This window comes from Cataglyphis hispanica, chromosome 19 (genome assembly GCF_021464435.1).
Source record: "Cataglyphis hispanica isolate Lineage 1 chromosome 19, ULB_Chis1_1.0, whole genome shotgun sequence".
Lineage (NCBI taxonomy): Eukaryota > Metazoa > Arthropoda > Insecta > Hymenoptera > Formicidae > Cataglyphis > Cataglyphis hispanica.
In genome coordinates, this window is record NC_065972.1 from 2,915,449 (window position 1) to 2,927,110 (window position 11,662).

Genomic DNA, 11,662 nt, shown 5'->3' on the forward strand with positions numbered 1-11,662 from the left:
AATCGACGCAATCGTATTTCAATCTCGCTATTTCTAAATAATAATAAAGGAATTGAATTAGTATAAAAAAATTTAATTGAATATAAAAATGGCCAACATTTGCCTATTTTACATTTAGTCTTTGATTATTCCGAGAGGAAGATAGTTGATATTATATTAATACACGAAACAATTTTATTCTTAATAAACAATTATTCTTAATAAAGGAGATTTAGTGACTATAATATTTGTGCCATAAATAAATATCATTTTTGAAAAAAGAAAAATGACAATAATGGTTATTTTATATTGAAGGTAAAAATTAATTTTCCTTCAAAGTTTTTTAATAAAAATTTTCTAATAAAAACGATGAGATCGCGGTTTAATTTCACGCAAAGTCTAGCGATTACAAAGTATTTTCATGACTTTTTCTTTATCGATTGCTGGTACTAAATGTTGCTGCTAAGTCTCTTCAGCAACGAAACGTTTCGCTAGTAATAGAGAGCGCTTCGAAATAGTTATCGATTTATTTAGAGTAAACATTTCAGAATTTTTTCGAATTAGCCAGATAATATTTTTAATAAATATCGAGTAAATAAAATAAAATTGTTTAAAAAAATAAAAAATATGAATTAATTCTTGCATAATTTGGATAGTGAACATTGGAAAGATATACGAAGATTTTTTTTTTAAGTTTCTTATTCATACACAATGTACGATAGGAACAGGTCTTATCATATCTAACATTGACAGATGTTGCAATCATATATATTTTTATCTTATCTTATTCTTCCTCGACATTTCCTCGAAATAATTTGACAGCTTCTTGATTAATTAATTGCAATAATGCTCAAAAATCTTGTATAATGTAAACGTTGAACATCTTTATTGAACATGTTTTTATGACTAATATTTTTTCATAAAATATCAATATTTTTTATTTTATATCGATATTTTTTTTAACAGACTGTTATCTACAGGCCTGATTCATTGTGATGCGGGACACGAGAGTAATTTGTGCGCAGGCGCACAAAACGGAGCGATACCGACGACACGAGAAGTGTCTTCTCCTCAGTTTCATTGTAGTGGCCGGTTCGAGAAGAGCTGCCACGAGGGTCAACGTGAGGGCGAACCGTCACGCACTTTCCACCAGGCGCTTGCGCCCTTCGAGCACGGGAGTTAACAGATCATCGGCGGATCACTAATTCGCTCTCAGCATGTCTTATTGCACGCGTGTTCTTCGTGCACAGGTAAAGACGAAGGGAGAATCGAGGATTTGTGAGATACAAAGAAATGCGCGCACTCCGGAGCGCCTCTCTTCCCTCCATTTTTCGCAGGAGGTCAATACTGTTTGACCCTTGACGTTTGACGGACAAAATCTTCAGATCTTGTCAACAGCAAGACTCTTCAGATGCTGTGGTACGAGAGATGTTGACGTTTTCCGCAGTGCGCGGGATCTTTCCTCGTATTCATAATCTCTCGTTGCTCCGACTTCTCGGAGCACGATGAGCAGGCTGGAAAATCCGGCCATTAGAGGAGAAAAAGGCGCATACAGTGGACGCGCCCCGATGCTCCACGAATAAAATCGCGAAATTCGAGCGAGTCCAAAAATAAGGAATATTGCGAGATAAATTATATCTCAGAGACATTACGTAATCACGTGCCGAACTGTGTGTATATATTGTTCGCTTTTCGAGGACGTTAGATTTCAATGAGTATCATATGGCGCAGGTGTGTGTGTGAAGGGGGGCGCGAGATTTAAAGTTGGATCGAGTGGGGAGAGGGTTGTACTAAGAAAATAAAAAGTATATATTAAGAGAAGAAATTGTGTAAAGCATATGGCATATAAACGCGTTCATAATTGTTATTGCGCATTGTCGAGGGTTATCGTTATTTATTTAAATGTATTTATTACCGCTTATCTAAGAACAAATATCTCTCTCAAGTGCAACAAATGTCACGCATCTCGGCTATAATTACGTAATTGTGATCAGAAATAAACGACGTTGCGTAGCATATACACATATAAAAATTTTTGGCACACACCAATCGATATAATATCTCTTTCTGAATCTATATATATATATATATATATATATATATATATATATATATATATATATATATACCTGTCAAACGCGTTCGAAAAAGTCAACAAGATAATTTGAATATCTTGCAAAATGATTTTGTTTACCTTGCAGAAACTGTCCGCTTTAGCGGCGGACGTGCAGCAACGATGCTTCAGCGCGAGTCCATTGAGCTTTGCCGCTGCCAAAGTGGCAATATCGAAATTCGATTCGGACCATTATCTACCCTATGACAAGTTAGAAGAAAATCTAAAGATAGTTAAAAAGAGGTAAGGAGAAAGGATACGGGAAAATCATTTTTGTCTCTTGTCTCTGAAACGACTATTCTTTTTCAGACTGAATCGGCCGTTGACTCTATCCGAGAAAGTTCTCTACTCCCATCTCGATGAACCTGACAAGCAAGACATCGTTCGTGGCACCAGCTATCTCCGATTGCGACCGGATCGTGTCGCCATGCAGGACGCGACCGCGCAAATGGCTATGTTGCAATTTATCAGTTCCGGTAATCATCGATAGTTAATCATCGACATCAGGACTTTAGAGATTATCGCGGTATTAAATAGAGAATTTTTTTCTCTTTCTCTCTCTCTCTCAGGTCTACCGAGGGTGGCGGTACCCTCCACCATCCACTGCGATCACTTAATCACGGCGCAAGTCGGCGGAGATCAAGATCTCAGTCGTGCCAAGGACATCAACAAAGAAGTCTACAATTTTTTACAAACCGCTAGCGCTAGGTACGGTGTAGGCTTCTGGAATCCCGGCTCCGGAATCATTCATCAAATCATTCTCGAGAATTATGCCTTCCCGGGTTTGCTCATGATCGGCACCGATTCGCACACGCCGAACGGTGGCGGTCTGGGTTGCTTGTGCATTGGTGTCGGCGGTGCCGATGCCGTCGATGTTATGGCGAACATCCCCTGGGAGCTCAAGTGCCCGAAGGTGATCGGCGTGAAGCTCACGGGCGAGCTCAAGGGTTGGACTAGCCCCAAAGACGTCATCCTGAAAGTGGCCGGTATTCTCACCGTCAAGGGCGGTACCGGTGCCATCGTGGAGTACTTCGGTCCGGGCGTTGACAGCATCAGCTGTACCGGGATGGCCACTATTTGCAACATGGGCGCCGAGATCGGTGCGACCACCTCGATCTTCCCATACAATTACAGGATGCAGGATTATCTGAAGGCGACCGGACGCTCGGAAATTGCCGGCGCTGCCGATCAACATAAGACGAGCCTGTTGTCGGCGGATTCTAACGCCAAGTATGATCAAATCATCGAATTGGATTTATCGACTTTGGAGCCGCATGTAAATGGACCCTTCACACCCGACTTGGCTCATCCGATCTCTAAACTGGGTAATTAAAGCGTTTAAAACTTGAGAGAAAATTTTTTTTTAATCTCTGTTGTTATAAAAATATATATAAACATGACAGGCGATGCTGCAAAGAAGAACGACTGGCCAAACGAAATCAAGGTCGGCCTGATCGGTTCTTGCACCAATAGCTCTTACGAAGACATGGGTCGATGTGCGAATATCGCCAAGCAGGCTCTGGATCATGGTCTGAAGGCAAAATCCGCGTTCAACGTCACTCCCGGATCCGAGCAAGTTCGCGCGACAATCGAGCGCGATGGAATTGTAAGTTTTCTCCAATTTTGCAAATATTATGCATTTTTCTAAAATGTATAATATTTGTAAAAAAATAATTCCCCAAAATACGTAATTTATTGAATAATAAGGGTATCAAGCAACTATCTACATTATATGACGTTACATTACATTGCGTTAATTTATTCTAGGCTAAAATTCTTCGTGATTTTGGCGGTACGGTATTAGCTAACGCTTGCGGGCCCTGTATCGGTCAATGGGATCGCCACGATATCAAAAAAGGCGAAAAGAATACTATTGTCACATCGTATAATCGAAACTTTACCGGTCGAAACGACGCTAATCCGGCGACTCACGCGTTTGTCACCAGTCCCGAGCTTGTCACCGCTCTCTCTATTGCTGGTCGGCTTGACTTTAATCCTCTCAGCGACAAACTAAAAGGCAAAGATGGGAAAGAATTCCTTCTGGATAATCCGTATGGTTAGTAAATAATAATTTATATTAATAATTTAATATAAATAATAATTATGGTAATAATAATATAAAAATATAAGTTTATGCATATAGTTATCATTGGAAAGAAAAAGAAAAAATATGCATATAATATTTATATAATTTTTAAGGCGAAAGTTTACAGAATATATATATATATATATATATATATATATATATATATATATATATATATATGTATGTTGCTAATAAATATATTTGTGTATTTGTATAGGTGACGAATTACCTACTCGCGGTTTCGATCCCGGTGAGGAAACCTATGATGCACCGCCGGCAGACGGTAGCAAGGTCAAGGTCGACGTGGATCCGAAAAGCCAAAGATTACAATTGTTGGAACCCTTCGACAAATGGGACGGCAAGGACTTAGAAGATATGACGATTCTAATTAAGGTCAAAGGCAAGTGCACGACGGATCACATTTCCGCGGCCGGACCATGGCTCAAATATCGTGGACATCTCGACAATATTTCCAACAACTTGTTTATCGGGTAAGCTACTTGGATGTCTCATGCAAGTAAGATGACAGAATGATAAATCACTTATAAAATTATTTATAAAGTTAATATAAAAATTTATAATAAAATAATTAAAAATTTTTTAAGATATACAGATTTTTTTGGCAGCTTTTTTTTAATTAATAAATTTTACTTTGATTTTATTTGTTTGTTTTTTTTTTTCAGCGCTGTTAATGCCGAAAATGGCGAGGTGAACAAGATTAGAAATCAAGTGACAAACGAATGGGGCACCGTGCCAGACGTTGCACGTGATTACAAAAAGAAAGGCGTGAAATGGGTCGCTATAGGCGACGAGAATTACGGCGAGGGTTCCTCCAGGGAGCACGCAGCTCTGGAACCGCGTCATCTTGGCGGTCGCGCCATCATCGTCAAGAGCTTTGCTCGTATCCACGAAACAAATCTAAAAAAACAAGGTCTTCTGCCTTTGACTTTCGCCAATCCCGCTGATTACGATAAGATCCAGCCTAACGACAAGATCAGTCTTCTTGGATTGAAGGACCTGGCACCTGGCAAGGTTTGTAAATGACACTACTCGCGTGAAATTACAGGATATTAAATTTGAAAGCATCAAATATCTGTAATCTATTTTTTTTTTTTAACATTTCGTTTCCCGATTGCCCCTCGACTTATTCATTATCACTCTTGCAGCCAGTGAAAGCGCAAATCAAGCACAAGGATGGCAAAGTGGACACCATCACTTTGAACCATACGATGAACGAGCAACAGATCGGTTGGTTCAAAGCCGGCTCCGCCTTGAATCGTATGAAGGAACTTGCGAGCAGATAAATCGAGTATCCAGCGACTGTTATTATCGCGTAACACATTTGTGTGAAAATGGAGAGAACGTGCCGCCACGTCGCAGAAATGAGGCAAAGTCGATCGAGGTGCATAACGTCGTTATCATAATTCTGTCTCCTGAAGATAAGCGAATTATACGCCATAGTGCCTGGTAGCCATCATAATCCATCGTGACGCAAATGTTCAAACGTACATCTAAAGGATCTTAATTTTTTAAATGTCCTTTAGATATGTATTTAGATGCGTGATTATTATTAGAAAAATCACTTTCTCTTTATCATTAATTTCCCCTCCCCTTTCCCGCGCCCTCGCGCTTCTATTTGACAATATTTACATCTTACGCGACATGGAGAATAGTTTGAGAAACTCTCCCTTATTCTGCGATATACCAAAGTAATTGCGTCTTATTAACGGATGCGTATTTGTTATTGAATCGCGTACAAGTCATGGCGTTGTTACATGTACATATTACTCATCATTACCAAGGAAGCGCTTGGTAATCGTCATTTTTTTAGTTGTTGACTAATAGGACTATTAGGAAAAGAATGTAGTGGTCTCGCCGTCGACGAAAACAAATAAATTATTAGTCAACGAGTCGTACATGATTAATTCCCTTATTTTAAGAGTCTTCTTGAAAGAAATATTCGAAGATAAAAAAAAAGATATGAAATTAATAGAAATAATAAAACAAATGGAAATTAATTTAAGGAAATTAATTTATACTCCGAAAATAATATGCAAAAAAAAATTAGCTTTTGGAATATTCTCTTTTTTAGCAGTTATTGTTTGCGAGTTATTGTTGCTCTGATAAAAGTCATCGAGAGTTGAAAAAATCAATTAAGGTAAGAATAATTATAAGAATAATAATAATTATTATAAGTACTTTATTTGAAAATAACGTTGATTCGTCAGAAATTAATTTAAATTAATTTATGACAAAAAATTATGAAAAGAGAGAAAAAGAAATCGCCAAGAAATGCTCCGCTTACATAGTCGACACGACATATGTGTCGGCTAGGTGTGTTTCCATGACAACAACGTAAGGTGCAATGCCACAAACAGAAAGTTAAAAGGTTCCTTTGCAATTGCTCTTTGAGTGTCTCTTAGTTTATTCTATTGTTAAAAACTTAAAAAATCAACGCTAATTCTGTTCGACCAGTATGACAGTGGAAGGACAATTTTTTCTATCCCTCACCGGGTCGATTGAGCATGCAGAATTCTATGATGCCGATAACGTTTACTGCAAGTACAGTTTTCATTTCGGACCGGAATGGAACGTAGTCACGGTAAATTCTTACAATAATAAAAGAAAGTCAAAGGGAGAGATAAAAATCACGCTAGAATCGTCACAAAAGGAATCCTCTCGGCAATCTAACAATAAGCCATTTTGCAGCATATTAAATTATATCTAAAAGGAAAATTGTATAAGCTTCTCATTGTGTATAATGTATCTGTGTGTGTTCAGAATTTTTATTTTATATTAATGAATTCTGACCGAGGGAAGGTTAAATTAATTGATGAAATTCCATCAATTGTTATATAAATTATTGCTTCTATTTTCTCCACGCTTTTATCTTTTGCTAACAATAAACCGTTGCGCGGTTGCAAAATGCAAGAGTTATGCATCTATATAATTCCATAAATTCAATTATAATTAATATTCAAAATCTATAAATTATGCAAGATTTAATATTATTCAAATGTACGGAGAAATTATGTTGTGTTTATTAGTGCATACCACGTTCTAATAATAGATTAGTCTATATAATTTAAAGCTTTAGAAAATCAAATTAATTAAATAATAGGATTAACTATGGTCGAGAGACTGATTATAATTTAGATAATAATTTATAAATTTATTATTAAATATGTAAAAGAGTGGCATTTATATTGTATTGTTATTTGCAAAGGCTAATAATATACAAAAATTTCTATTGATATAATTTGTATTATCTGTTCTAATTATTATTTTCTTCTTCGACAGGGAATCGAAGAAGGTTTGACGCAAATGTGTAAGTGCAGCAACGATCCAAGGAATCTCGCTGTTTGGAATTTTCCTCTGAATATTACGTTTAAAAGTACAAATCCACACGGATGTAAGAGCAATTTAACATTATTTTTGTTGCATGCATTATTTGTAAGCTCAAAAATATGTATAAAATAATGTATAAAATGTATAAAAATGTATAAAAAGAATCTCTCACCTTATTTCGCATCGCGTTTTCCAAATTACAAGTAATACATAATTTATTACAGGGCCACAGCTTATTATGTCGATCTATGGTTTGGATTTGTTCGGTCATGACGTAATTAGAGGATACGGAGTGTGCCATTTGCCTCTGAAAACGGGACATCACGAGAAAAGGTATTGTTAGAATAAAGCACAAGCGCAGAAGAAAATATAAATCTTTCAAAGTGCATTAGAAATTTATGCCATACAAATATTTATATTTTCACGAGTCTCGGCGTTCTTACGAAAAATATTTATCTTGCGATTTGTAATCCAGACGTATTAAAACAGTTGAGGAAAGGTCGGATATACTGCATTATTCATTGATTTATAGAACATCTCTAGTACGTTGAGTTGACCTTTGGTAAAACTCTTTCAAATCTGACCATCGATCAGTAAACAAAAATAAGTTTCAAATTTTCAGTGGCCCGGAAACGTCACTTTTTCTCTGAAATGGAGAGAGAGAGAGAGAGAGAGAGAGAAAGAGCGTTTATAAATGAAATTATTATTCATAAAGCTGGCAGCATTAGCGACTAACGCGAGAAACGAACCTCCCTCTTTGCGTACGCGTGATTTAATATTTTTTTCATCAACTACGTTACGTTTTACAATCATTTTTTCGCATTTTCATCTATCTACGTTTAAGGTAAACGTTCGCTTGTCCACATTCGCATGCATCGCATACATGGGGAAGGGAAATATGTATTCTCTGTCATTTTACGTTATTCCGTGTGAAGCGCGCATTTGCTAGCTTGCGTCGCGTGCGCCGGAAAATCCGATCACCGGATTTCATGGAAAAACAATTTTTTTTCTAGCCATTATACACGACGATTATTCCCACGATAAATCACTCTTATAATGACGTAAAAATAGAGATTACGACAGAAGACGGGAAAGTAAATTCATTATCTTAAATTGTACGATATAGTTCTCTCTTAGATCTATCATTTCTGAAAACGGATTACTCGCATGATGAAATATTGGATTTTAATATGCGCAGGGAAATCATATATGCATAAAGCAAAATTCTCCATATTCAAAAAATCCGATACGGTGCTCAACAATATTTGAAAAAAAAAAAATCCGATAGAGCGCCCAAGAAACTTGATAAAGAAGAATGCGATACGTACAATGTGTGCGACATGAGAATATATGTTTTCGCAAGTGACACCCTCGTACAATTGAATCCATCGAAGATGGATATTCGACCATAATTCTGTGTATATATACGTCTAACACTCCGCATATATCATTCCTTTAGAGATGTACGCCAGATTCTCTCTCTCTCTCTCTCTCTCTCTCTCTCTCTCTCTCTCTGAACGTACACTCCCGCTGACCAAACACGCTTTACTAAAATCTCGAAATCACGCAGGGTATCTATCTACGTACCGGAATCGTCGTCCACGCTGCAGCGTTTCATGGAGTGGTTAACCGGCAGGAGACCGGAATTAATTGATTCCGCCATACTAGCATCCGGTGGCGGCAGAGAACGTAAGGAAGTGCATCGAGACGTTTCTCATTAGTGCTCCCATATATATTGATGTTAAACTAATTATATCCAACACAGGCTGTTGAACGGCAAGTGTGAGATCACCGCATGCATATTCGCGAAGTCATCAAATTAAGTTGTTCTATCTCGTCTTTCTCGGGGGATCGAGCCAAAGGGGATAATCTCTCAACTTTGTCATGTACAAAATAATGCTTTCGGGAAAAGGGGAATTAATTACATTAATTAATTAATTTAAATTATTATTAATTATTAATATTATTATTATTATTATTATTATTATTATTTTATTATCAATTAATAATTATTATTTATTAAATAATATTATTTATTTTATTAATTAAAAATAGAGATATGTTTTTGATCAAAATAATTTCTTATAAATGATTCCCTCATTTAGTTGATTATAAATATTGACGATATATCAAGAATTCCTGGAGCTACTGCGCGCTTTTCACATTCCCGAAAAATTTGTTGTGATATTAATAATCTGACAATAGTAATAATAATAGCAATAATAATAATAATAATAATAATAATAATAATAATAATAATAATAATAATAATATTTTAAAGAGGTTGTTATTAACTCTTGAGATTCTTCCACGTGCGTATCTTCGCTATCGTTTACTGCTTCCTTTTTAAGCTCTGTGTTTCGCAATATTGCAGTCACACGCATGAGGGTCGAGGGAGTCGTAACCGTAACATTCAACGTCATTTTGAAGGATTTCTTCAAGTTGGGTTACGACAACGGCGAGAAATGGAAGAAATGATAACGCGACCGTTAAACTCCCGTCAGCTCAAGGAGAGGAGGATTACCCTGCCATAGGATTATCTTATCAAGGAAGGTACAATACTGCGCTTCATAAATAATATTCCGATGAGTAATCGAGGTGTGATTTTCCTATATTTTCCTATAATCCGTCAATCCATTTTTCCCGATGTCAATGGTAGTGTAATGGAAAATATATATATTCTTAATATATATATATATATATATATATATATATATATATATATATATATTTTATATGTTATACTATTATTATTTTATATATTATATTAATATATTATTATATATTATTATTTTATTAATTTTATTATTATTATTTTATTAATAATATTTATTTCGCTGATAGGCATTTTGTAAACAAAAAAAAGAGAAAAAGAGAGAAGACGCGAAAAGAGAGAGAACGGAAGCTAATCCTTTATGAGGAATTTATTAAATTTAACGCGGCTTTAATCTCCGCGAGATGATTCCGATAATGTCATCGATGATGCACGATGTGCGTAGGTGTGTGGTTGCGATAGTGTAGCTGAAAAATAGATAACGACCGGCCCCGGATTTCCCGAAAGAGGATTAAAAACGTCGTTTACATCGAAATTACGCAGGTATCTTGACGGAAAAGCTGTTTGTAGCAGCCTCTGATTTTTTTGCGCGATTATAGCTGACCGAAGCAGCCGCTTTACATATCGCTGAATATTGCGTTCGAGATCTCATCTCGAACGGTGGAGTGCATTACCCTTTACTGCGCGGAAAAGCCGAGCGATCCAAGAATTACATGCGGCTATATCCCCTCGTACGTGTTATGAGATAAACGTACGTTGTAAATATAAAGCGAATTACACATAAACAAAGGGAATGTTTACTCTTGCAATCAATGTTGCAAACTTGAAATATATACGATAAACTCAAATAAATCGTAAAATTGTATATTATTACTAATGTAAACAATATGTAAAAAAAAATCTCTTAAAACTCGAATGTTATTTTAGCAAATATTATTTTAAGGAGATTTAGTGTAGAAAATATTGACAAGCCGCGACGAAAGAGATCCATACTGCAGCTTTTTCATTTTTAATATTCTTCTGCAACGAATCCTCGAGTATCAGAAAACGATAGATCAAAGTATGTCAAATATGTATTTCATAAGGGTTACATCGGTGGCCTCTCGCAAGTTAACAAGATGATGCCGTTAGAGATGCCTTAATAATGATTTAATAACACGCGACGTAAAGATCGAGAGACCGGCTTTAAGGATGGCCGAGTTTTAATCTAGACGTATCGTGGGCACGTAAAAGCGATTATATGCGCGGGGCCATTCGGATGTCAAGCTAGAGTGCACGGAGATGACGTCGTCGCATTTTACGAGCGAGGCGCGCGTTAAAGATAGCTAAAATGAAAGTACTGCAAACTATAGAGCAGGCTGGGGGATAGATCGTAAACGTACAAGTCGCGAAATAAGCGAGCGAGCTGCAGATAAAAGGATGCTCTCCGTTATAGTTATTCTTTCGCGTGAACTAACAAGATCGATTCCCGGAACAGAATGCGCGATCCAATTATGCAAATGATGCTAATATGCAAATCGTATGTTTTATTTTTCAGCTCTTAAATCGCGCATCATATCACGCTCTTAACAACATGATTAAA

The 11,662-nt window shown here is 36.5% G+C and overlaps 2 protein-coding genes across 3 annotated transcripts; both read left to right on the forward strand.

The window, feature by feature from the left end:
• The first annotated feature begins 1,050 nt into the window (after nt 1–1,050).
• Nucleotides 1,051–6,088, forward strand: LOC126856762 (probable aconitate hydratase, mitochondrial). Its single transcript, XM_050605579.1, has 9 exons — nt 1,051–1,229; nt 2,181–2,335; nt 2,402–2,568; nt 2,662–3,417; nt 3,496–3,698; nt 3,860–4,148; nt 4,396–4,669; nt 4,862–5,210; nt 5,345–6,088. The coding sequence occupies exons 1-9, from the start codon at nt 1,197–1,199 to the stop codon at nt 5,480–5,482; spliced, it is 2,364 nt and encodes a 787-aa protein (XP_050461536.1). The 5' UTR covers nt 1,051–1,196; the 3' UTR covers nt 5,483–6,088.
• A 211-nt stretch (nt 6,089–6,299) lies between these two features.
• LOC126856764 (B9 domain-containing protein 1) lies at nt 6,300–11,659 on the forward strand. Of its 2 annotated transcripts, XR_007688407.1 has the most exons (6): nt 6,300–6,780; nt 7,479–7,590; nt 7,751–7,859; nt 9,097–9,215; nt 9,901–10,079; nt 10,371–11,659. XR_007688407.1 is itself a non-coding variant. In XM_050605581.1 (5 exons), exons 1-5 carry the CDS (start codon nt 6,655–6,657, stop codon nt 10,002–10,004), a joined length of 570 nt encoding a protein of 189 aa, XP_050461538.1. In that variant the 5' UTR covers nt 6,300–6,654; the 3' UTR covers nt 10,005–10,120. The 2 variants fall into 2 exon arrangements, 1 of the variants encoding a protein (XP_050461538.1); XM_050605581.1 differs by lacking the exon at nt 10,371–11,659 and having other exon boundaries at nt 9,901–10,120.
• The last annotated feature ends 3 nt before the right edge of the window (nt 11,660–11,662 follow it).